This window comes from Lutra lutra, chromosome 11 (genome assembly GCF_902655055.1).
Source record: "Lutra lutra chromosome 11, mLutLut1.2, whole genome shotgun sequence".
NCBI lineage: Eukaryota > Metazoa > Chordata > Mammalia > Carnivora > Mustelidae > Lutra > Lutra lutra.
In genome coordinates, this window is record NC_062288.1 from 1,594,858 (window position 1) to 1,620,742 (window position 25,885).

General features: G+C 58.8%; 1 protein-coding gene across 1 annotated transcript; it reads left to right on the forward strand.

Annotated features, from left to right (window-relative positions):
* The first annotated feature begins 11,985 nt into the window (after positions 1-11,985).
* PPIA (peptidylprolyl isomerase A) lies at positions 11,986-14,933 on the forward strand. The gene is made up of 5 exons (XM_047695766.1): positions 11,986-12,127; positions 13,161-13,191; positions 13,290-13,378; positions 13,546-13,718; positions 14,607-14,933. The coding sequence occupies exons 1-5, from the start codon at positions 12,059-12,061 to the stop codon at positions 14,737-14,739; spliced, it is 495 nt and encodes a 164-aa protein (XP_047551722.1). The 5' UTR covers positions 11,986-12,058; the 3' UTR covers positions 14,740-14,933.
* The last annotated feature ends 10,952 nt before the right edge of the window (positions 14,934-25,885 follow it).

A 25,885-nucleotide genomic window follows, 5' to 3' on the forward strand; every position in this document is an offset into this window, starting at 1 on the left:
AGGGCTGAAGGCCGGGCTGGCTCCAGACAGCAGCTCCAGGAGACCCATGGAGGGTGGCCCTGGGCTCCTGGGCCTGCACAGCCCCCTCCAGCTGTGTACCAGCTGCCTGGGTGGCCTTTCCCTCCTGGCCCAGCAGGAGAGGCTGATGCGCCTTTCAGGGGGGAAAGGGGGGTGGGGTCCAGGGCAGGCAGGCCTGAATGGCTTTACCCACTGACAACTGGGGACCCCAGATGTGGACCTTTGTGCCTTTGCAGCCTGTTTCTGGCTGAGCGAGCAGAAGCACACTCTCAGTGCTGGCTGGGATTGGGGGGGCGGGCAGACAAGGAGGCCCAGGGATGAGTAGGGCCTGTCCGGAGTTCTGTCCGTTATCCAGAGCCAGGCTGGGGTTGGGGGGAAGCCACGAATGGGTGTCGCACATGCTGTGGTCTGTGGACGTCCTCCTGGGTGCTGCTGGGCACGACGGAGAAATCCGTAGATGAGCCAGCTTTCACCCACGGGAGGGTGGACCCAGGCTACGACGGGACAGCAGGGGAACAGGGAGCACAGTGCCGTGGGGAGCACGCAGTGAGGGAGCAGGATGCGGAAGTCCACGCATCTCAGTACAGCTTGACACCAGACATGGGTTTCCCAGGGGTCCCACGTCCGTGCCGCGGGTCCGGAAGAAGGTGGGGGCGTGGATGGGCTGCCCACACCGCTTCCCTGCGGGGTGGCACAGGGGTGCACTTGGGGACGGGGGAGGTGCCAGTGACGTTCGGCTCCTCAAGGGGAGTGCTGTCTTCTCAGCTGCCACCTTACACCCATCAGTCACGTCGTCCCCTGCGTGCCGCGCGCACCACTTCAGACAAGCGGACCACGGACGCACTCGGGAGCCGAGCCCCGGTGCAAAAATGGAAACCAACCATGTGCCAAGCCTGTCCCTGAGCACGAGAAATGAAGCTCGGGTTTGCTAACAGCGCCGCTGCAACAATGTGTCCCGTTTCAGGGAACAGTAACAGGAGGTAAAGTTAAGCACTGGACAGCCTGGGGTGGGAGAAGGAATCGCAGGTGAAATCAGGAGCCACCATGAGACGCAGCGGCGCGCCCGCCTTCAGAGGTGCTGCGAGTGCAGCGTCACGAGGACATGGGACAGCTGCGAGCGTGTGCGGTCCAGGAGTTCTCTTCACCTCACTGGCCACTGGAAGGAACTAGGCAAAGCAGGAGAGCAAAGCAGCAAAGGAATGAGCAAAGGCAAAGCAGCAGAAGGAATGAATACACGACAGGTGTGAGACCAGAAATGTGGCAGCGAATCCGGGCAAGCGAAACTTCGGTTTGACAAGTGACTTGGGTCAGAAGTGGGGCCGGAGCAGCTGTCAGAGGGACGAGAAGGGGGTCCCCTGTGAGCTGCCGGCGGTCAGACACGCCTCCCCGACCGCCCCCTCCCCCACGACCGTGAGAGCACGGGGCCCCAGAGCACCAGCCCGAGAAGCAGTGGACAGCACGAGGAAGAGGGTAGAGACCCTAGCCCAGGACCAGATGCTACCAGATGTTGGGGCAATGTCTCTGTCCCCACGGCCCCTGCCCGCTGGCATCCTCACCTGGCCACCTCCCAAGCTGGGCCGATCACAGGGACCCATCGGGACCATCAGGTGGGGGATTCTGGACAGGATCAAGATGTTTCAGGGTCCTGGGACTACAGATGCCTTCTTAGTCGGGGGTCATCAGCCACTCGCCCGATCCTTTTGAGCTGAGGAGCAGTGAATCGCCCCGATGCCAAGTACGCTAGGCTCTGTGATGTCACGCACCCATCCCTGTTCCCTGCAGCCACCTCTGCCTCTGCCACCAGGGACTGGCTTCACGTGGTCTTGAACCCGTGAGTGGAGCCGCAGGGCTGCACCCCACCTTTAGCCATCGGCTACATCGCTGGCTGTGACGCTGTGGTGGGGGGTAGGATTTGTGGATGCCCCTCTGGGCCCCCTGCCCCCTGCTCAAACCCTTCCCGTGTCCGCTCGCCTCAGCTCCGGCAGCAAGTGCCCACAGGCCGCTCACTGGAAGGGAAGGATTCAAGACAGCCATCCTGAAAGGGACATGGAGCGCCTTGGGGAAGGCCGGACACAGCTCCAGAGTGATAGGCCTGTCCCCTTGGAGAGCCTCACTATCTAGAGCGGCTGTTGCTACGGAGCAGAGACCAGAGCCTCTGAGCCCTGCTCTCGCTGATGCCACCGACCACACACTCTGGTGGCAGCTAGGGGGCCCGCGGCCAGAGTGTGGTCGGGAGCACTCCCCAACACAGGGAACAGCTACCAGAAGGGGGCAGGGGCGGGTGGGCCCTAGGAGCGTTCCCCACCCTGCCCACGGCCCACCTGACCACCCTCTGGCCCTGCACCTGCCACACTGGCCACCCCTGGGGTTTTCCAGGGTCCTCCACATCCTACCCACTGCAGGCTTTGGCTGACTTGCCCCTGCCCTGGGGAGCCCTCTGCTTCTGGAATAAGCGGCTGCTGCTCCCCGCCACCCCATGGCTGCCTCCCTGATCCCCATCGCAGCTGATCAATCACAGCTCAGTAGTGATCATTTTCTGATGTTTTATTTAAAAACACTTGAGCCTTTGCACACAGCGCAGGGAGCACCCGCACAAGCCCTGGGTTTGAGGATGGCCGACATTTTGCCAGCCCGGCCAGCTCCTTCCGTCTTCCCACGTGGCTGCACTTTTTACCCCCTGTGGGTTTAGTGGCCGCTGAGTGCCAAGTTGGGAAAGTCCGATGCAGATGAGCTGCTCAGCGCACATCTTGGAAAAGCAAAAACGTCCCCTTATGGGAGCACCCTCCTTACGGGGGCAGGGGAGCCGCGTTGCACGCCGTGCTCCTCCCAGCCTGGCGTCCCAGCGCCTCCCGCAACCGCATCCAACCCCAGACGCAGCCGGGTCACACTTGGGGCTGGTTGTCATGTCTCTACTTTTAACGTGGAGAGTCCTTCGCGTTTTTCTCTTACACCAATTTTCTGAACGATTCAGTCGCGTTGCCTCGCAGCAAGTCCAAGGGTCACTTTCTCCTTCACCCCTGTGTGTCCTGTCCCCTGTCCCCTTACAGCTTGACTAAACATTCTGGGTCAGACGAGCATTGCTACCTGCCTTTCCTACGAGACCGTGAGCTCCATGGGAACAGACCTCTTTTGTGTCCTGATTTATTCCAAAACCAACATGTTTGTCCAGGAGATTAACCTGGGCAGAGATGGGCAAGTAGGAGTGGGCTGCCTGTGGTCAGCATGCAGGGGGTGCTGAGCACCCAGCACCTTCACAGGCGCCCCTGTCTGCACCTCCCCCAACACTCCCAGCCTACCCCGTTGCTGGCTGAGCACCTGTGCCCTGCATGGTCGCCGTTGGACGGTCAGCAGGTGTCCGGCAAGCATCTGCTGAGATGAGGACTGGCTCCCAGCATGGGCCCCCTGGCCCACTCTTGGAGACCTCCCATCCGCTCTGTGAGCAGTGGCCCTGCTCTTCTGTGGGACTCGCTGAGCAGGGGACAGGCTCCACGCCCAAGGGCCACCTTCCAGTGGAGGGACCCTGGTGGGAGCAGGCAGGATGGTGCTGCCTCTCCTTCCTGAGCGCTGATTCTGGAGCACTCCCCTCACGTGCTGAGGTCAGTGGCACCCACACAGCGGGAGCCTGCCAGCCCCATGAGGTGATCTGTCACAAAGCCAAACCAGGGCCTGAGGTCCTGCTTTCCGGCCCTCCACCAGCCTGCTTTTCCAGCTTCCCCTGTCACTGGCCGGTGGGTGGCCGGTGGGGTGGCCGGTGGCCATCTGCCTGTGTGTCCATTGACCCATCCCCCTGCCCCCCACTGGGAGCCCAAAGTAACGTTCCAATTTTAGTATATGTGCTGCCGAAGCGAGCACTGGGAGCCCAAAGTAAGACGAGCCCACAGTGCCACCCATGGAGCTCAGCTGCCAGAGTCATGGTCCCCCAGAGCTCCCTGCGACCAGGAAAGCCTGCTTCTGTACAGTAAACACGCTCTCATGGCAAAAAAGAGTAAAAGTAAAAATAGGGCCGCCTGGGTGGCTCAGTCAGTTGAGTGTCTGCCTTCAGCTCAGGTCGTGATTCTGGGGTCCTGGAATCAAGTCCCGCATAGGGCTCTCTGCTCAGTGGGGAGCCTGCTCCCCCCCATCTCTCTCTGCCTGCCTCTCTGCCTACTTGTGATCTCTCTCTGTCAAATAAAATCTTTAATAAATAAAATAAAAATAAAACATAATAAGGGACGCCTGGGTGGCTCAGTTGGTTAAGCAGCTGCCTTCGGCTCAGGTCATGATCCCAGCGTCCTGGGATTGAGTCCCACATCAGGCTCCTTGCTTGGCAGGGAGCCTGCTTCTCCCTCTGCCTCTGCCTGCCACTCTGTCTGCCTGTGCTCGCTCTCGCTTCTCTCTCTATGACAAATAAATAAAATCTTTAAAAAAATAAAAAAAAAAAACATAATAATAATAAAAGTGGGCGCCTGTGTGGCTCAGTCAGTTAAGCAGCTGCCTTCAGCTCGGGTCATGACCCTGGAGTCCTGGGATCAAGTCCCGCATCAGGCTCCCTGCTCCATGGGGAGCCTGCTTCTCCCCCTCCCTCTGCTGCTCTGCCTACTTGTGCTCTCTATCTCTCTGTCAAATAAGTAAATAAATCTTTAAAAATAATTATTATTATAATAAAAGTAAAGCCCCAGGGGCCCCTGGGTGGCTCAGAGGGTTAAGTCTCTGCCTTCGGCTCAGGTCATGGTCTCAGGGTCCTGGAATCGAGCCCCGCATCAGGCTCTCTGCTCAGCAGGAAGCCTGCTTTCCCCTTTCTCTCTGCCTGCCGCTCTTCCTGCTTATGATCTCTCTGTCAAATAAATAAATAAAAATCTTAAAAAAAAAAAAAAAAGTAAAGCCCCAGAGCCGCAGGAGCTCTAGGTCAGTGCCGGTGGGAATGCCAGATGGGGCAGCCGCTCTGCAGGGCAGTTAGTGTCCAACAAAACCGCAGCCTCTTCCCGTGCGCCTGGCAGTTGGGCTCCTTGGTATTTACCCAAAGCAACTGAGAACTTGTGTCCACACCGAACCCGAACACAGGTGTGACAGTGTTGGTAAAACTAGGATGCACGTGACATCCTTCGGCAGCGAGAGGGTAGCCCCTCCGCCTGTCCAGACAGGGGACTCCCAGCAGCGCGAGCGCGGGACAAGCCATCGCGCGGGGAAGTCGTGGAGACGCCGAAGTCCGGCTCCGAGCAACAGCCCCGGTCTGAGGAGGCCCAACCTGCAGGATCCCAAGTCTGACCTTCTGGAGAACGCGCAGGTCCGGAGACTGCAAGGATTGGCCGGGGGTGAGCAGGGGCTGGGGGGCACCAAAAGGGCTCTGCAGTGGACACGGGCCGGACGTTCGTCCACACGTTCGTCCACAGGCACAGGGAGCCCTGAGGTGCGCCCCGGGCTCTGGGTGAGGATGACCCGTCCGCACAGCCCGTCCCTTGTCACCAGTGCCTCCTGCTGTGGGGACGTGAGTGGTGGGCGCAGGGGGGGCCTGGGGGAAAATCTCCATCCGAAGCTTCCACCCAGTCTTGCTATACACGTGAAACTGCTCGAAAAATGTCTATTTAAAGAAATCTGCTCAAAAGTTGGCCTTTTACGTATTATTCGTAATTCCCAAATACAATTCTCACGGATCGTCATTGACTTTAAAACCAACCAAACGGCCCCAACAGGCGGCTGTGGAAGGACACGCAGTACGCACCGCAGGGGCCCGGGTTTGCGCCATTGCGCGTCTGATAAAGGGTTAATACCCAGAACGTGACCAGAGCCCGGCACCTCGACAGTTAGCAAAAGCCCACAGGGTGCCTGGGGGGCTCGGGTGGTGAAGCGTCTGCCTTCGGCTCAGGTCATGATCCCGGGGTCCTGGGATCGAGTCCCGCGTCGGGCTCCCCGCTCAGCAGGAAGCCTGCTTCTCTGCCTCTCCCCTGGCCTGCGCACATTCTCTCTCTCAAATAAATAAGTAAAATCTTTAAAAAAAGAAACAAACAAAGAGTGAGCAAACAACCCAATGGCAAAAATGGGCGGAGGACTTGAGCGGACGTTTCTCGGAAGAGGACACAGACGGCCGACCCCCTGAGAGGATGCATGGCGTCTGTGACCATGAGGACAATCCCAAACAAAACCAGCACCTCGCCCCTCACAGCCGCCAAATCAGAAAAAGAAGCAGGACACAGCAGGTGCTGGCGGGACCTGGAGGACCTGGGTGTGTGGCCGTGGCCACAGGGCCACAGTGGCAGGAAATAGCATGGCGGTTCCTGACAGAATGAAACCTAGGTTAGGGGCGCCTGGGGGGCTCAGTGGGTTAAAGCCTCTGCCTTAAGCTCGGGTCATGATCCCAGGGTCGTGGGATCGAGCCCCACATCCATCGGGCTCTCTGCTCGGCAGGGAGCCTGCTTCCCCCTCTCTCTCCGCCTGCCTCTCTGCCTACTTGTGATCTCTGTCTGTCAAATAAATAAATAAATAAATCTTAAAACAAAACAAAACAAAACAAAAACCTAGGTTAACTGTGTGGCCCAGTGAGAGCCCCTCGGGGTCATGCACCCAGAAGGACCCACAGCAGGGACTCGGCCACATTCACAGCAACCAGAGGCGGGAAGGGCCCCGAGTGTGCATCCACAGGTGAGCGGATGAACAAAAGAGGGCGTGTCCCTGCTGTGGGACATCACGCAGCCACAAAAAGGAAGGACACCTGCCACGCTGATTTGTCCCTGGGGACGCGACGCAGCGCGAAATCAGCCGGTGACAGAAGGACACAGTCCCGCCTACAGGAGGTGTCCCAGAAGCCACACTAAGAGACAGTGGGCAGAGCAGGGGTGGGCGTGGGGGAGTGGGGACTCCGTGTTCGGGGGGCACAGACGGAAAGTTCTGGAGACGGAGGGTGGGGCTGGCGGCATGAAATGAACGCGCTCCGTGTGGCGGAGCTGTCCACACCGGTGGAAGCGGCGAATGTCCTATCGTGTGTGTGGCACCAGAGCCTTCTGTCTGGTTTACTTCTGGGACCAGGTGTGCCGGCACTGAGCAGGGGACCCGGGGCCCAGGAGACCGGGCGTCACCCGCCTCTAGCTCCTGCCAGCCTTGTGGCCTTGCTGAGTCTCATCTCCCTGCGGAAATTACCAGCGTCCACTTCGAGGGACTGGTGGGAGAACTCCACACTGACCCCAAGAACGGCACCGGACACTCCCTAGAGCTCCGAATGGACTCAGGCCTCAGTCCCCTGGGTTTGGTTACTGTACCTCCTTCTCTGTTGGTCTGGTGGGAGGCCGTGGGAAAGCCCCAGACCCAGCAGCTTCCCGTGACCTGGGCCATCTGGGATCCACGCAGCGGACACCTGGCTCCGCCTCCAAAACGCAGCCCTGTCTGAAGGCTGAAGAAGCAGCTGGAGGGCCTCCCCCAGCCCTGGAGGGGTCTGGTCCTCCCTGTGCCACTTTCCCGGCTCAGGATGCCCAGTCCCTTGTCTGCCGCCGGCCGTCCATCTCCCCGGAGCGCTCCTCTCGCCACCTCATCGCCAGCAGAACGCAGGGGGCTCGGTGGTGGTGCGCCCAGGCCCGAATATCCAGTTTCCCGGATTCTGGCATGGAAGGCGACCGCCTCTGGGCGGCTCGGGGGAAGCTGGGAACAGGACTGATAGGCGGCGTCACTCCCAGCCTGCGATTTCCTTCTCTCCCCTTCCCTGGTCTTCCGGCAGCCCAGCCGGATGAACCGGGACATGAACTTGGGAGATATGGAGCAGGGGGAGAGGCGCCATCTGGAGCCCTGAGCTGACCAGCCTGGGGACGGCAGGAGCCAGAGTCCCCAGGGCCCATGTCGTGGCCTTGTGGGCCCTATGGCTTCTCATGTAGGCTTGTGTTATTTTATTTTTACCAGCTGATACTTAATTTATTACATTTGTCTTCCTAAAAACATAAATCTAAAAACAAACACGTAATTCTTTAGCTGGCAAACCATCTTAGTCTGCTTGTGAGTATAGCAGATTTGAAATTGTTCAAATACACCTTCAAATATTCCAACAGCCTTTCTAAATGTAATCTATCTGGCTTCCTTTTAAAGTCCTTATTTGGCCAAAAATAACAAAGAAAATCTCCCTGAGCATTAAATAAGATTGATGAACTTCTAAATATGTTGAACGTAAAGTTGTCTTAAACGTGAAGACACAATACATAACATTTGCAGGATTTCAACGCGCAGGTCTGAACTGGAAATTTCAATCAACTTGTAACTACACATTTGAAAATGCAGTTTGGGGCCGGCGAAAGCGAGTTCCTAAAAATGGGCACGAGGTCCTTTGGGGACGCATCCTTGCCTGCACCCCTTTGCTCACGGGCCGGGGGGACACACAGCATGCCATCTCACAGTTCTCTTCCTCTGAACCCCCGTAACCACGGGGCGCCTGGGTGGCTCAGTGAAGCGTCTGCCTTCGGCTCAGGTCACGATCCCAGGGTCCCGGCATCGAGCCCCACAGCTCAGCGGGGACCTGCTTCTCCCTCTCTCTGCAGCTCCCCCAGCTAGTGCTCACTTTCTCTCTCTGTCAAATAAATAAATCTTAAAAAAAAAAAAAAAGCCTCCTTAACCATGATGCAGTCCTCAGGTCCATAAGTGTCTCCTCAGTATCTGGTGGCGTCTGTGCCTGCGGGGCAGCCAGAGGGTCTCCGTCTCCTTTCCAGGCCCACCAGCCCAGGGAGCAGGTGCGGACAGGGGTACCTGCTGGGAGGGCATTTCCCACGCAGCTCCCTGACTCTGGACTTCCCGGTCAGCTCGATCCCCTGACAGCACGTAGGCCCCGGGCTCTGCCCTAGACCCTCAGTGCCTAGACAAATTCCCCTGGGAGTCACTGTTGTGGGCATCCCCCCCACTTGCTGTCGGCCTGCTCTGAACCGAACGCTGGGGTGGTCCCTGCGGCCCCAAGTGGAGGACCCTGCCTCATTCCCGGGGCCAGATGCCAGCCGCCACAAAGCACACAAGTGTGTGGGGCTGGTGAAGCAGAGGTCGGGGGCCTGGGTGGGAGCAGCTCGAGGGGCAAAGTGAGGCAGGAGTCTGGGACGTGGCAGTGCCAGCTAACCCTGCAAGCAAGTTCAGAGCGGTGGGTTGGGAGGAGGCAGGCCACACACGCAGGACGGGCCTGGACAGACAGCGGCCGGGAGAGGACAGACAGGTCAGGAAAGAAAGCGAGGGTGCTGGCGGCTCTCAGCAGCCTGTCGAGGGGGGTGGGAGTCGAGGCAAGCCACCCATCCCTCGACCACGTCCACGGGCACGCTGACTGTCCAAAGCTGGGAGAGCCGGCTAACGCCCACGTGGGCGCAGGCCCAGGCCCGGCTGTGGGGGGGACTCACGGACAAGCCCACCAGGGAGACGCAGCCAGAGCCAGCTCTTGTGGGCCCTTCCACTCAGCACACGGAACTGCGGGGCCTCACCTGGGCATTGATTCAACACACCTTTACTGAGCTCTATTCTGAGGGGTGTTCTCAGGCACCCAACTCCAGGAGAGTTCAGGAAAGCGTCCCAGGGAGGACCCAGCACGGAATGAGCTTTGCAGGTGGGGAGCAGGGAGGCCCTCTGTAGGCCAAGGGTGAGTCCTGCACAGCCGGGGGGCGGTGCGGGGAAGCTCAGGGGGCAGGAGGACCATCCGCCGACAGAACCAGAGCACAGGCCGGCTGAGATGCGGCCGTGAAGGGCTGCTTCCATCTGTCCTGTGTAGTTTAGCACGGGAGTTACAATTTTAGAGGATTTGAGAATGATCATTCTGGAAGTGTCTGGAAAAACTGGGGCCCAGTAATCAGGCAGGGCGCTGCTGCAGAAGGCCAAGCAGGAGCTATAGCTGTGGGAAGGCCTGGGGAGGGAGGGAGGGAGGAGGAGGAGGAGGAGGCAGCGGCGGCAGCCTGGGGAGGGAGCTGTCTGTGAGCAGTTCATCCATGACGAGGAATAGCAGGAGGATCCATGGCATCTCTGGAGGGAGCTGTGGGCTCGGGGGCTGGCCTCGAAGCCTCCCGGTGATCTGAGCCTCGGGAATGGGTGAGACTGACCGTGGTGGGTGTGTAGGGAGCACCACCGAGTGGAACACAGAACTGTGACTCAGGAGCAATCTGAAGGAGTTCATGGGAGAAGGCAGAACTAGAGAGAGGGTTGGGGGAGTCAAGGCCTCAGGGAAGCGGTAGGAGCTGTGGGGGACATAGCTGACGCAGGGCAGTGTCAGGGAAGGGGGGGCCGGGACAAGCCCTGGGACTGTGGACTCTGAAGTCACAGCAGCAGCAGGAGGACACGGTCCACGCCAGTCCCTGGGCGAGAGGCATACAGGAGACGAGTCACACTCTTCCAGAGTGGTCTGTTTCCTTAGTTTTCAGTAACCTGGTTTTTTTCCCATTATGTTCTCTGTGGCTCAGAGACATCTTGGGAGACGCATTCGTGCAGAACACGCTATAGGAACAAGCTCACAGAGCCGTGCTGGCAGGTTTAGAGCACCTGGAGCTAGTGGGATCAGGGAGCTGTCGCGGTCGGGTTTGCTTCGAGTGTGATTCATCCAAACAAGGCAGGACAGCCCCGCATTCCTGAGGTTCTGGACCGGCTGATACTTTACTCAGGAAGTCCGGTTCAGTTGATAATGCTAATTCGGGACTCCCTGCCCCAATGGCTCCTCTAGCACGCTCACCTTCTTGAGTGCACACACTGCATGCTGGTGTGAATGCAGGGGGCAGCTCCAGGACCCTGCTGACCCCGGGGGATGTTTACAGAGGCAGGACTTTACTGGGATGTGAGCATGAGCCAGGTCGCTTCTGCATTCGCACGGTCCTCCCTTCCCTAGGATGGGTCCCTAAGTGCTGCAGGGCTCAGGGTGGAGGCCAGAGACCCCCGGCGGCGCGTTCAGGGCTGAGGGCCTGGGGTACTTTGTTTCAAGCAAAAGGGAACCCACAGCTTCCTCAAGGTCACCAACCCCAAGGTGATACGGGAGAGAGAGAGAGGGGAAAAACGCAGTTTCCAGGTCTGGCTTTGGGAACACTCCAAGGCCGGTGACTCCGAGCAGCTGCTCACAGGGAGGAGCCTCACTTTGCAGCGCTGACAGCGGGGGCCACCGGACGGCGGGGCCGGGAAGCAGGGTCTGCCAGCCCAGCACACGCGGGCTCCGCACGCAGCTGCCGGGACGGCGCGGGACGCCCGCGGCGGGGCGCATCGAGCGGCTTCCCGGGCCGGGCGGACGACACACGACAGGACACCGGGACTGCTGCAACTGAGCGGCCGACGAGGACCTGACGACCCCCTTACAGTCTCCGCACGGGGGACGGGGTCACCGTCCGCGTCCGAGCCCGGGCGTGGGGGTGGGCGCCTTCTGGGGCGCGGCTCACTCCTGCTCCCCAGGTCGAAAGGGGGCAAGAGCGCGCGCCGGGCCCTCGCGTCAACGTCCCCCTCCCGGAGAAAGCTCGAGCGGACTCTGCAGGATATTTTCGGAAAGTGGGGCATTTGGAGGCATTTCGTAACCTCTGAGAGGGGGGCGGCGGCGCCTCCCGTGCGCTGGAGAAGGGGGCAATGCCCGGGGCCACCCGGCGCCCCCAGCCGCGCGCGGGGTGCGGGCCTGGTGGGGCGCGGGCGACCTTGGCGGGCTGCGCGACCTTGAGGCCTGCGTTCGCCTCAGTTGCCCCCTCTGCGCAATGGGGACACGCCCTGGCCGCCGGGCTGCCTAGGCCCGCCCGCGCCGTCGCCTCCGTCTCCCTCCCGCCCGGCGCCCCTTAGGGCTCCGCCGGCGCGCGGGGCCTCGGTCCCCACGCCCGCACCCCGTCCCCGACCCGGTCCCCACGCCGCAGCGCCGCGACGGAGCCCGCAGGCGGGAACCTGCCTGCGCCGTCAGCGCGCACGCGCGCCCCCATCCCGCCCCTCCGGCGCCGTCTCCGATCATAGGCCAGCCGCACCATCACTCCGGCCAGCTCGCGCTCGCGATTGGCCAGGGTCCGGGCGCGCGACCGGCCGCGGGCGGGGCCCGGCGGGCTATAAAAGGGACGGCGGCGCGGCTCGTGCCGCCTTGCAGACGCCGCCGCTCCGGAGCCACCCGTGACGCCCAGCCATGGTCAACCCCACCGTGTTCTTCGACATCGCCGTGGACGGCGAGCCCTTGGGCCGCGTCTCCTTCGAGGTGGGCGGGCGGGGCGCGCCGCACGGGCGCGGGCGGGCGGGCGCGGGCGGACGGGGGGCGGCGGCGAGCGGGGGCGCGGGGGCGTGGGCGGACGGGCGGCCCCGGCCCGAGGAGCGCGGGCGGTGCGGCGCCATTTCCTGACGAGGGGCCATTTTGGGCGGCCGGGGGCGGCGGGGGAGGGGCGGCGGCGGACAAAGGCGGGGCGGCGGGGGACGGGCGGCGCGCACGTGCTCGGGCCGCGCGCTCGGGGTGGGCAACGCCCGCAGGCGGGGCGGCGGGGGCCCCGAGGGGTGGCCTAGGGGACCGCGGTGCGGGAGGCGGGGGTGCACTGCGGAAGCGGCCCGGCCCCGCCCGGCGGAAGCGTGCGGCGCCCCCGCCTTGCGCCGACGACGCCGGCCCCGCCCGCCCAACGGTCCCGCGGCGGCTCTGCGGGCGGCGCTCGGGGACGCGCCCGGCCGCCCTCCGCACGTGGCGCGGCCTCGGCTCCTCCCGGGGGCTCATCTGCCGGGGGACGTGCGGGATCCCTTCCTGGCGGCGTCCGGGGGCAGATCCCGGCCTCCCCCGCCCCGAGGTTGGGCGGGGGGGGCTTGCGGGAGGCGCCTGCACCCCTCGGGTGGAGCTGCGGCGGGGGCTGCGGGGCGGGGGCTTCCTGGCAGGCGCGGGCACGCGGCGTCAGTTACGTGTAAAGTGAGCCCCGCGCCCGCGGGGACTCCCGGTGCAGGGCGGCCCCGGGAGCCGACGGGGTGAGGCCGCCGCGGGGGTCTGAGCGCTCCGGAGCCGGTGCTCAGGGCCGCCGCGCGCGTTCGGAGGTGTGAGGCCCCCGACGTTGGGGGCAGGGAAGCCTCGCGCGGGCTCCTGGCCGGTGGCGGAGTTTGGCACGTCTGGGTGTCGTGTTGCCCATCCCGACCCCACGGGACCTCCGCCCGGCGGGAGCCGTTGGTGGTTGGGATTCGCGGTAATCACCGAAGAGGCGTTTCCTGTCGCGCTTCGGAGGCCCCGAGACGGCCGCTCACCGCGCTCTGTTCTCTTGCAGCTGTTCGCGGACAAGGTACCGAAGACGGCAGGTGAGTGCCCTTGGTGCGCAGCCCTGGTGTGCGGTGGTCGCGACCCGGCGCGCCTGCGAGTGCGTCTGTGTACATGCGGGTCTGTTTTCTCGCGACAGAGAACTTCCGCGCTCTGAGCACCGGGGAGAAGGGATTCGGTTACAAAGGTTCCTGCTTCCACAGGATCATCCCGGGATTTATGTGCCAGGTACGGGCTGCGCCGCCGCGTCTTCCTGGAGAGCAAGCTGCTGCCCACCGTGCTTCCACTTGACCTCGCGAGTCAGCGGGAGCTGCTGTTTCCAGGGTAGAGTTTCGAAGTTTGGTGCATTTTCCCATGGCGCTGCCAGGAGTGACCGGTTTTGCTCCTGTTCACAGGGTGGGGACTTCACACGCCATAACGGCACTGGTGGCAAGTCCATCTACGGGGAGAAGTTTGACGACGAGAACTTCATCCTGAAGCACACGGGTCCTGGCATCCTGTCCATGGCCAACGCTGGACCCAACACGAACGGCTCCCAGTTCTTCATCTGCACGGCCAAGACCGAGTGGTAAGGGCGCAGCACGGCAAAGGCTGCCGAGGGGCGACAATCCCTCGCTTCCCCGTTTGTTTTCCATCGAAAGGGTTGGGGGGACATGGGGAGCCACAGAATGCCGTCCTGTGCCGCAGAAGGCAAGATATGGGGATGCATGGCTGGTTCAGTGGGTTGAGCCTCTACCTTGGGCTCAGGTCATGGTCTCGGGGTCCCAGGATCGAGTCCCGCCTCAGGCTCCGTGCTGGGCAGGGAGCCTGCTACCACCCCCCACCCCTGCCCCCCTGCATCTCTGCCTAATAAACAGAATCTTGAAAGACAGACACGGGAATAGTGAGAGGGGCGCTCAGCAGAGTGAACGGTACTGCGCAGGAGGGCCGAACGCTTGATCTCAGGGTCTTAAAGTCAGGCTCCCTGTCGGGTGTAGAGCTTACTCACCAACAAGGGAAGAGCGGTGCTCTGTGGTCAGCGTGTGCTCATGGGCTCTCCAGGGCCTGTGGGTGCACATGAGTTGGGGGAGGTACTGGAGAGGCGGAGGAGGAGCAGACTCCCCGCCGAGCAGGGACCCTCGGACCCTGAGATGATGACTGGAGCCGAAGGCAGGCGCTTAACCCACTGGGCCACACGGGCACGCTTTGGGGTCTGTTTCGAGCAGAGCTCGGTCAGCTGCAGTTGAGAGGATTTTCACCTTCTGAGGCTGATTGCTAGTCACCGTGGTGTTGCCGTTTGTTCAGCTAGACGGAAGCGGTGTCGGGTCAGTGGGCGCCGGCGCTAAAGGCCGAGTGCGCCTCCTCCTCATGTTCTCGGATGTACTCTGTTGGGGTGTGGGGCCCCCGCTCCCTTACCTGCGCTGCGCGAGCCGCTTGGTCACCGGCCCCGTCGCTGATGCCGCCTATTGTGTTGTAGGTTGGACGGCAAGCACGTGGTCTTTGGCAAGGTCAAAGAGGGCATGAACATCGTGGAGGCCATGGAGCGCTTCGGGTCCAGGAACGGCAAGACCAGCAAGAAGATCACCATTGCTGACTGTGGACAGATCTGATCAGTCTGACCCGTGTTTTATCTTAACTACCCGACCATTCCTTCTGTAGCTCGGGAGAGCACCCCTCCACCCCTGCCTGCTCGAACTACCCCACAGTCTCCGCTCGCTGCAGTTCTGCGGGTTCCATGGTTCCTTACCCCAGGCCTATCTGGATCTCAGAGTTCAGTTTATGATGAAATAAAACCTAAACCACAGCTGTCTGTCCTTGCTTGGGGGGGCGGGGGTTCTGTACAGCCTTCCCTTGCAGCAACGGGGTGGTTTGCTCCCCTGACCCAAGAAATAGCTGTCACAAGGTGTCCTCAGAGTTTGGGGGGGCTGGGGGTCCACAGGCCACGACTTGAACAGGAGGTGACTCATGCTGGACCAGAGCTCTGGAACGGGGGTGGGGACCGCTACAGGAAGTGGAATCCTAACTCCTGGAAACCTGCATTTGGACGGAAGTCTGCTGGCATTAAGGGGGTGCTCGGTTTCCCCCATTCACTATGTGGACTCTGTGCTTTATTATTTTTTTTTTTTAAAGATTTTACGAGTGGGAGGGAGAGAAGTAGCCTTCCTGCTAAGCAGGGAGCCTGATGTGGGACTTGATGCCAGGACGCTAGGATCATGATCTGAGCCAGAGGCAGACAACCTGCCCTGCCCAGGCTCACCTATGCTGAGTCTTCTATAGCCCCTGGTTTTGGTTCTCCCGTGAGGCGACTGCTTTGTAGGTGCCCAGTCGTCTGCGGGAGTGGGGAGGGTTGTGATTGTGGGGTAGCTGGATCGTTGACTTCAGGAACAGCCTTAAGGGACAAGGTCAGCAAGCAGCGAGGACATTGTTAACAAAGGAAAGTGATGGGGAAAGGTGGGCAGGAGCCCAGGACTCTGCCTGCCCCATGACCTGAATCCCCACCTCTGTCTGGACCCGTCCCAGGGCTGCCACCCTGCCATCATGGGAACCTGACCATCCTGAGTCCCCAGGTCTGGCCAAGTGGTCTCAAGAGACCAAATAAATGTTCAGTGAGAAGCTTGCTGGGCGGGCAGAAGGGAGCTGCTAAGGGTCTTAATTCAAGCCACGAGCATCCTCTGCGACCCGCAGCACCCCTGCCCGCAGGGGCACTCGAGCCGGGAGCGGTTTCTGAGTGGTGTGAGAGTGTCCGGCTGCTGGCCGGTTCCCCCTGCACAAGGTGCTGGTGTGTCTGCAGCTGTGCCACTTTCTCTTGTCCTCACGGTGATTGTGGGGACACTGTCCATGTGCGTCTTGTGTCCAGGAGACGCTTCATCAACCCAGTCTCCCTTGTTCCTTTGTTAACAGGTTAGTCCTCGATCATCCACACCTGGTCAGTGGTTGTGTCCATTACAGTGATGTGGGGGGTGATGCCGGAGTAGGTGGAAGTCAGTCCCCACAACGTGACGACGCAGTGTCACAGTTGCTATGTTTGCAGGGTCCAGCCCACCCTTGAGGGGAGGGGACCGCACAAGGGCACGCAGAACCAGGGTGGGAATCCTCGCGGGCCACCTTTACAAGTTGCCCAGTGTCCGTGCATCAGGAGGGCTGGGAAGGAGAGCGGCTGCCCATCGCCTGCGGCGTGCTCCTGGTTCCCTCGCCACAGGCAGCCATGGTTCTGATCTCTGTCCCTGTCCGTCTCCAGCACCCATGTGTCTCCCCAAAACATACTGGGCTTGGTTCTCAAAATGAGGGCCGTAAGCTCAGACCTATGCAAAGTAAGGGTCAATCCGTGCTCCATGATGAAGGCCCCCAGGAGAAGGCAGGATGGGCAGGGTCCACGTTGTGGTGTGGCTGCGGTGTCCCCCATGCCCTGGAGAGCTGGCCAGCCATGCTCCCTCGAAGGCAGGCCTCACCCAACGCCTCTCGCACCTCTGAAAATGGGGCAGAATCCATACAATGGGCGGTATCTGGTCCATATTCGGGTTTTCCCCAGGGGGCTTGGGACAAGTTTGTTACGGCGGGATTCCCCTACAACTGGATGCCTTCCGTGACCCCCTTCTCCACCCGGCCGGGACCCAGCCCAGGCCCCACATCTTGTTCTTTTGTGTCTCCGGTTTCTTTAAATCCACAACGATCCTTCCACTTTCTTTGCATAGTGGGATTTCTGTTAATTTAAGTACTTTCTTGAGATTATAATCACACATCATAAAATTCACCCTTCTTAAGAGAATAATTGTTGGTGAACTTACTGAGTTGGGCAACTGTCACCATAATCCATTGCCCCAGACCCCAGGAAGACCACATGCTCTGACCCATACGCTGTCATGCCCACTTCCCGGGGGGGGGGGGGGCGGCCAATCCCAGGACCCTGAGATCATGACCTGAGTTGAAGGCAGATGCCCAGCCGACTGAGCCACCCAGGGCCCCAGCCTGTACTTTTTATGTCATTGGCTCCCTAAGTAGCCGGGGATGGTGACGTCAGGCAGCTCCTCGATTCTGTGAAGACCCTGTTCCCAGGCCTCCTGTCTCACCTCGGCCTGAATCAATCATTATTCTGAAACCATTAAAATAGAGTGAATTTTGAATCTCTCTCTTCTGATTACTAAGGACTCGTGGACTTTCACTCTCAACCTGTTAGAAACAATACCGTTTGAGACGCTCACACCATCCCCTGTCTGACAGCATGAGCTGTCTGTCTGTGTGGCTTCGACCTGGTGCCCCCCCACGGTGAGCCCTCCCTGGCCCACTCCCTCGGCTACAGTGACATCAGGGTCCACGGAGAGAAGTAGATACTTGCATCCAAGTCACCATCCAGGGGTGCCTGGGGGGGCTCAGTCGGTGAAGTGTCTGCCTTCAGCTCAGGTCATGATCCCAGGGTCCCGGGATGGAGCCCCGCATCAGGCTCCCTGCCTAGGGGAGAGACTCTCTGTCCCTCCCTCTCTGTTCCTCCCTGCTGTTCATTCTCTCTCTCTCTCCCAGATAAATAACTTAAAAAAAAAAAAAAAAAGATACAAAATACAAAAGTCACCACCTAAACTCAGATGGGTATACTCCTCTTTGCCACAACCCCACAGTTGGTCGGTACGCTCCCACTCCGGGGTCACTGGACAGAAGTGAGCAGCACGGCACAGGGACAGTGGGGCTCCGGCTCTCCTCCCCGCTCCTCCCCGTCCTCCAACTGGACTGTTTCGAAGCAAATTCCAGACACATGCACGAATGTCTTAGTACATAGTGTGTCTCCAAAAGATGTGAATTTGCATTTTTAACATAACCAAAGTACTATTTGCATCTAAAATAATGATCCCTTAATATCATCAACTATCCAATCCCTCTCCTGTGTCTTCTGTCTCAAAAGTGTTTTTTATTCCCAGTTGGAATAATTTATCCCTGTTTATTGAAAAGCGGATCCAATTAAGATCCATGGAGCTCGAACTGTGAAAGGGTCCCTCTGACTGTGTGCCGAGTGTAGACTGTGGGAGGCGGGGGTCCCGGGGCCACTGTGTCATCTGGGGCAAGTGGTGTGCAGGGACCAGCGGGAGGCGGTCACCAGTGAAAATGAAGTATATGTACTTTTATGGCAAGTGTACTTTTTATTGCTTCATTTTACCCACAAAAGATGAGTTTTTTCAGGAATAAAAAATTGGGTGGCTCAGTCTGTCAAGTGTCTGACTGGATTTTGGCCCAGGTTGTGATCTCAGGGTCCTGGGATCGACTTCTACGTTGGGCTTTGGGCTCAGTAGGGAGTTTGCTTGAAATTCTCTCTCTCGGGGCACCTGGGTGACTCAGTGGGTTAAGCCTCTGCCTTCAGCTCAGGTCATGATCCCAGGGTCCTGGGATCGAGCCCCCCATTGGCCTTTCTGCTCAGCAGGGAGCCTGCTTCCCCCTCTCTCTCTGCCTGGCTCTCTGCCCACTTGTGATCTCTGTCAAATAAATAAATAAAATCTTTAAAAAAATAAAAAGAATAAAAAATAAAAAAAATTCTCGGGGCGCCTGGGTGGCTCAGTGGGTTGGGCCGCTGCCTTCGGCTCAGGTCATGATCCCAGGGTCCTGGGATCGAGCCCCGCATCGGGCTCTCTGCACAGCGGGGAGCCTGCTTCCCTTCCTCTCTCTCTGCCTACTCGTGATCTCTCTGTCAAAAAACAAAAACAACAACAACAACAAAAAAAAACAAAAAAAAACCTCTCTCTCTCTGCTCCTCCCCCAGCACTTGCACGAGTACACTCTCTCTCTCAAATAAATCTTTAAAAATTTTTAAGATTTTATTCATTCATTCGAGAGAGGGAGCAAGCAAGAGAGCACATCCCAGGGAGCAGCAGAGGGAGAGGGCTGAGCGGGGAGCCCGACATGGGCCTTGAATGCAGCACCCCGAGATCATGACCTGAGCCACACCGTCACCCCAATAAATCTTTTTTTTTTTTTAAATTTTACTTATTTGAGAGAGCAGGTAAGCATGAGCGGGGAGGGCAGGGGAGAGAAGCAGAGGAGGCAGACTCCCCGCTGAGCAGGGAACCTGAGCTGGGACTGGACTCTTCACTGACTGAGCTGCCCAGGGGCCCCATAAATAAATATATTTTTTTAATGATTTGCAGGGGCACCTGGGTAGCTCAGTTGGTTAACCAACTGCCTTCGGCTCAGGTCATGATCCTGGAGTCCCGGGATCAAGCCCTGCATCGGGCTCCCGGCTTTCTCACTCTCTGTCTCTCAAATAAGTAAATAAAAAATTTAAAAAAATAAAAATGGGGTGCCTGGGTGGCTTAGTGGGTTAAGCCTCTGCCTTCAGCTCAGGTCATGATCTTAGGGTCCTGGGATCAAGTCCCACATCGGGCTCTCTGCTCAGTGGGGAGCCTGCTTCCCCCTCTCTCTGCCTGCCTCTCTGCCTACTTGTGATCTCTCTCTCTCTGTGTCAAATAAATAAAATATTTAAAAAAAAAAAGATTTGCAACCTGGGAAAAACAAACTGTGGCCAAACCCAAGGCAAGTCCTAGCAGCATTACTTTTTTTTTCTTTAAGATTTTATTTATATATTTGACAGACACAGAGAGGAAACACAGTGGGGGAGTGGTAAAGGGAGAAGCAGGCTCCCGCCGAGCAGAGAGCCCGATGTGGGGGTCGATCCCAGGACCCTGAGATCATGACCGGAGCCGAAGGCAGACGCTTCACTGACTGTGCCCCAAACATGGGATTCTTACTCCAAAAGACTGGGAGGTGCGGCTGTGACTACGTGCAGGGCCTGTCACTGGGGCGTCTGCACGGCCTTCCATGAGGCACGTCCCTGCAAAGCCCAGGTCTTTCCCAGCGGCCTCGGGCCTCTCACTTCTCAAACAGGAGTTTGTGCTCCTGGGCCCTTCCCAAACCTACAGGTCATAGATGTTACAACTTTCTTCATCATGGAGTTACATAATTGTTAACTGAGTTGCATATTTAAAATAGTTACGACTTACTTGCATAACCAGATCTGGGAAGAAATCAAATGGATTCTTGGTAAACCCCGAAAGAAGACAATAGCTTTTTTTTTTTTTTTTTTTTAGGATTTTATTTGACAGAGATCACAAGTAGGCAGAGAGAGAGAGAGAGGAAGGGAAGCAGGCTCCCCGCTGAGCAGAGAGCCCGATGCAGGGCTCGATCCCAGGACCCTGGGATCATGACCTGAGCCAAAGGCAGAGACTTTAACCCACTGAGCCACCCAGGCGCCCTGAGACAACAGCTTCTGACCCGTGAGCCCGCTGTATGAGCGGCTCCGTGCACCTGGCGCGCGGCGACAGGTAGGAAGCGATGTGCTCACAGATGCCGGCGCCGCGGTCCCCCACTCCACCTCTTTACCAGAAGTGCTGGTGGGGCCCAGGACCCCTGTCCGCTCTCCGCGGAGGGCGCCGAGCTCCAGTGCATCGCGCTCCCCGCTGGTGAGACATTCTGGCCGGTGTTCTGGGCCCCCGAAACCATGCGCCCACCAGGATGACCACACGGGGTGGGGGGGGCGTCATCAAACTCAGCCTATTTCTCGGCTTAGAGCCAGGAGGTCACGGACCTCGCTGGAAAGTACCACGGAGAGCTGAGAAATTGTGCCCGCACTCGGCGAACTGCAGGCCTTTCCTTCCCCTGAAGATCCGCCCCGTCCTTAGCCGATCCCATGTTCCAGACTGTATGCGGAGGGGACAGGGCTCTTGAGGGCCAAGAGCCTTCCTGAAGCCCCCTCCCTGTCCTGAGGGATGGCTGCGGGGGTGGGGGTGCTGGGAAGGGCCAGGAGGGCCGCGAGGACCTGGTGCTGAGGGCCCCACGGTGCAGGCTCAGCCCCGGTGCCCCCTCTGAGGCCTGGGAGTGGAGGCCAGCCCCAGGGCCGGGAACATGTCCTGGGGGCAGCGCGCTCGCCGCAGCTGCTCGGATCCCTTGGCATCATGCGCTGGGCGTCCCAGGTCCAGAGTGAGCGGTGTCCTGGTCACCAGTCATGTGGCTGTGCCCCGTATCTGCACCTGCATCCCCCAAAGCCATCCCTCTACGTCCAGGGTCAGAGCTTTGCAAAGGGCCATTGCGCCCCGCTCCTGCGGAGGGCTGGCCTCAGCTCCTTCCTCCCCGAGTGGCAGTTCAAGATGACAGATACCGGCTGTCCTGCCGGCAGCAAAACCCGCAGCGGAGCGCCCGGGCCGGCCTCCGCTAAGCCATGGGCAGGCCGGGAGTAGCCCGGGGTGGACGGAATGTGATAGGCTTGCAGGAAGGACGCAGCGACTCATCATTCAAAACTTGCTCACCTGGATATTTTTTTTTTTTTTTTTTTGTCATAGAGAGAGAAGCGAGAGCGAGCACAGGCAGACAGAGTGACAGGCAGAGGCAGAGGGAGAAGCAGGCTCGCTGCCAAGCAAGGAGCCCGATGTGGGACTCCATCCCAGGACGCCGGGATCATGACCTGAGCCGAAGGCAGCTGCTTAACCAACTGAGCCACCCAGGCGTCCCTTTTTTTTTTTTTTTTAATTTGTGGATTTTTATTTGTTAAAAAAAGAGCAGGACCGTCGGCTGGGCTCCCTTATGCATGTGTGCAGATGGGGTGAACGTGGGAGCCCGTCTGCGGCTGCACCGGTGCGACCGGGAGTGCCCCTGCTCCACGTGCCAAGGGAAGGAGGAAGGCAGGAGCCAGGAAGGGACCCGGGTTTCTGTCAAGGGCGACGTGCAAACTGGAAACCGCTCCCTTTGCCCTCCGGCGGCAGGCGCTTGCTACGGGGCCTGGGGCCTCAGGGCCCACCCGCTTGGGGGTGCGAAGCGCGGCTGCCTGGATTGGGAAGCTCTGATGTTTCTGCCTGGGAGAGGTCCTCCCACTGGGCCCTTTGTCCTTGGCTGTGCAGGCGCAGACCTCACCTTTCTCTGCAGAATATGGGGCGTCTACGTGGACACACCCACATCTCCGCAACCTGCGGCTCTCTGCGTTCAGATGATCTGTCCTAAGCTCCCTCTCCCGTCACCTCGTCCTCTCCCAGGCCACCAGGCTCATCGTTACGCTCTCAGACCACCTCCTTCCCATTGGGGCCATGCGTGGACCCGGGAACACCTCGGAGACAGAAAGTAATGGAGCGCAACTCGCAAACTACCATCCCCTTCGGTGAGGCCTCCTCCCCAGGGCCATCCTCCCCAGGAATGCGTCCTTCCCTAGTCACCCCCCCGCACCGTCCTGTCCGACTTCCCCGGGTTTTCCAGCCCCTCAGCTGAGCTCTGTCTGAACTCGGAGGTGTTCCTACTTGGACTCTTTTGAACATTTCAAAACACTTTTTAAATTTTTAAACACTTGGAACAAATCTTAGAAGGTGATACTTGATAAAACAATCTGTGGACGGTGGGAGGGACGGTGCCAGTCCTCGGGGGGCCTCGTCTTATGCAGCACACGGCCTCACGGCGGTCCTTGAGTGCGGCCGCCAGAGACCCCGGCGGCCCTCACGCAAAGCTGCTGTGGGGAGTGTGGCCAGCTCGTGGCACAGCCAAGACCCGGATGGGGGCAGCGGATCCTGGCAGCAGGGTCCGGGCAGAGGGAGGGCTTCACAGTGTGCACGGACTCGGCCTAGGAGCTGGCTGTGACACTAAAAGGGACACATCCACGCGTCTGGCTGTGTCGCATGGTGTGGGCTGAAACAGGGAGGTGGGGCTGGAGGTGAGCATGGTGGCCTGGGTGGTGAGCGGGAAGGGTCCAGCATGGGGCATTTTTGGGAAGAATTGGGACGCATGTTCTAGAAAGTATAAACTCGGAACGCACTCCTGTGAAACCTGTGGGAAGTATGCGGGGTGCGCTCACAACCCTGCAGCAGAAGCCTGGAAGGGAGGGGAGGGGAGGGAGAGGATGGGACAGCAATTGAGTGAGGGTTGAGGCCACCAATGGAACCGGGAGAAAACTGAAACGCGTCTGGGGGCTGGCAGGGACTCGCGGGGCTGGCTGGACACTGGCCGGCAAGTTTGAGTGCGGGCAGGGTCAGCCGAGCCTCGCCTTCCCGCCTCGAGCTCAGCCGGGAGCCGCTGCTTCGGGGTGAGGTTTGCGTGGATGCCACGCGGGCAGGCTCGAGCACGCTCTGCAACCCACCAGGCAGGCCCAAGGTGACCTCCGCTCACAAGGCCCCCGGGCTCTCCATGCAGGTGTCAGAAGGAGCTCCTTTGAGTGACGTCCAGATCTGCGTTAATCACATTTTCTAGCCAAAGCTCCAAGCACACGACGAATGGCAGCGCCCGCACAGGCCGGTGGGCAGCAGACCCCTCGTGCCCCGTGGTGGCCTCCGAGCAGCTGGGCCTGGAACCCGAAGTCAGACTGGCCCGAGTTCCAACTCCAGCTGTGCGGCCAGCGGACCAGCTAGCAAACGAACGTGGGTCTGGATTTCTTTGCTTTCTCAGATTTATTTAGGGGTTTAGAGGCAAATCCATATTAAACATGTGGGGAGTTTTCAAAGAAAATGTGTAGTGACCTTCCCTACCTCCAGAAGAGAATTCTAAGCTTGGAGCCTCTTTGGATCACGTTAACTTCCTATTTGTGCGCTAAGAAAGGCTGGTCGGCGGGGCGCCTGGGTGGCTCAGTGGGTTAAAGCCTCTGCCTTTGGCTCAGGTCGTGATCCCAGAGTCCTGGGATCGAGCCCCGCATCCAGCTCTCTGCTCAGTGGGGAGCCTGCATCCTCCTCTCTGCCTGCCTCTCTGCCTACTTGTGATTTGTCAAATAAACAAATAAAATCTTTAAAAAAAAGAAAGAAAGAAAGGCTGGTCGGCGACTGGTAAACTGTGCCGAAGCCTGGTTTTGCAGACCGGGGGTGGCCTTCAACTTCGCACATTTCAGGCTGTGCCCTCACCCTCCCCAGTGCCTGCACGTCTCAAACTCTGACCTCAGCCGGGGAGGCCGTGCGCATCACCCGAAGGCCAAACAGACAGAACATGCCCCAGAAAGTGCTTTGAAATTACTTTCAGTCAAAGCCCCTCCCAAGCAGATGACAGATCTTGCTCAGAATCGGATTCATGAATCTCAGAGGCAAACGTCCTTATTCAACACACTCAGCCCTCGACTGAACTTATTAGCACAAACCCCAGGGGCAGCTTGTGTCCCCAGATCCTCAAAACCTGTCAGTCATCTGACATAACGACATGATCCGGTCGCACACCTTCCCCTCTCCAACAAGAAAAGACCAGGACAAACAGAGCATAAAAACATCAGGCAAATGAGAGCCATCCCACAGATGAGTACTTACATGATGAACTATTAACTGTAGACTCTAGGAGGTAGGTATGAGAATTATTGACTGCAGGGGGATGTGGGGGGCTCAGTGGGTTAAGCCTCTGCCTTCGGCTCAGGTCATGATCTCAGGGTCCTGGGATCGAGCCCCGCATCGGGCTCTCTGCTCAGCAGGAGCCTGCTTCCCCCTCTTCCATTCCCCCTGCTTGTACTCCCTCTCTCGCTGTGTCTCTTGCTGTCAAAATCTTTTTGTTTAAAAGGACTTAAAAAAATATATATTGTATTTATTTATTTGACACACAGAGAGAGAGATCACAAGTAGGCAGAGAGGCAGGCGGGGGGTTGGGGGGTGCGGCGCGGAGCAGGCTGCCCGCCAAGTAGAGAGCCTGATGTGGGGCTCAATCCCAGGACCTGAGCTGAATGCAGACGCTTAACAACTGAGACCCCCAGGTGCCCCAAATAAATAAAATCTTTTTTTTTTTAAAGATTTTATTGATTTATTTTGACAGACAGAGATCACAAATAGGCAGAGAAGCAGAGAGAGAGAGAGAGAAAGGAGGAAGCAGGCTCCTACTGAGCAGAGAGCCCGATGCGGGGCTCGATCCCAGGATCCTGGAATCATGACCTGAGCCGAAGGCAGAGGCTTTAACCCACTGAGCCACCCAGGCGCCCCAAATCTTTTTTTTTTTTTTAAAAGATTTATTTATTTGACAGAGATCACAAGTAGGCAGAGAGGCAGGCAGAGAGAGAGAGAGGAGGAAGCAGGCTCCCCGCTGAGCAGAGAGCCTGATGCAGGGCTCGATCCCAGCACCCTGGGATCATGACCTGAGCCGAAGGTAGAGGCTTTAACCCACTGAGCCACCCAGGCGCCCCCAAATAAATAAAATCTTAAAAAAAGATTGTGATTATGGTCCAAAAAGTGTCCCCTCCTTAGAGCTCAGTAAGTATGCAGGCACTCAAATAGATGACGCCTGAAATGGCGTTTGAAGCAGCCCACTGGGAGGAGGGCCAGGCGGGCGCACGGGTAAGACAGAGCTGAGCACAGGGTAACCTGGAAGCCAGAGGAGCACGCCGGGCTTTACTACACTATTTATTTCCGGTATTTTTGAAAATTTCCAAAATAAAATAAGTTTTTTAAAATGAGTTTTGTCTTGATAGTGCTACATTATAAAACATTAAACTTTCTTTTTTAACGAAGAGTCCCCAGCAGAAACATAGAGCTTCCTGACGGACGGAGTTGGCAGCCGTGTTCAATCGCACGCGTGCGTGGAAGCAGAGCAAGCCACCGGCGTCTGGAAACACGGCCCGACCTGCCGAGTGCTCTGCTGTGTCCGCGCAAGACAACTGGAAGCTGGAGGTTGAGGTAGAAGCACCAACTCTGATAAATTTTAACTCTAATCCCGGGTGCGCGTGCGGGCTCTGGAGCCGGCCAAGTTGAGGCTGTATCCCGGCTCGGCCGCCTTCTGTCTATGAGAGAAGCGTCTTCTGGCTAACGGTGACCGCCGCGAGCCTCGGTGTCCGTATGTTCGCGCGTGGGTGCG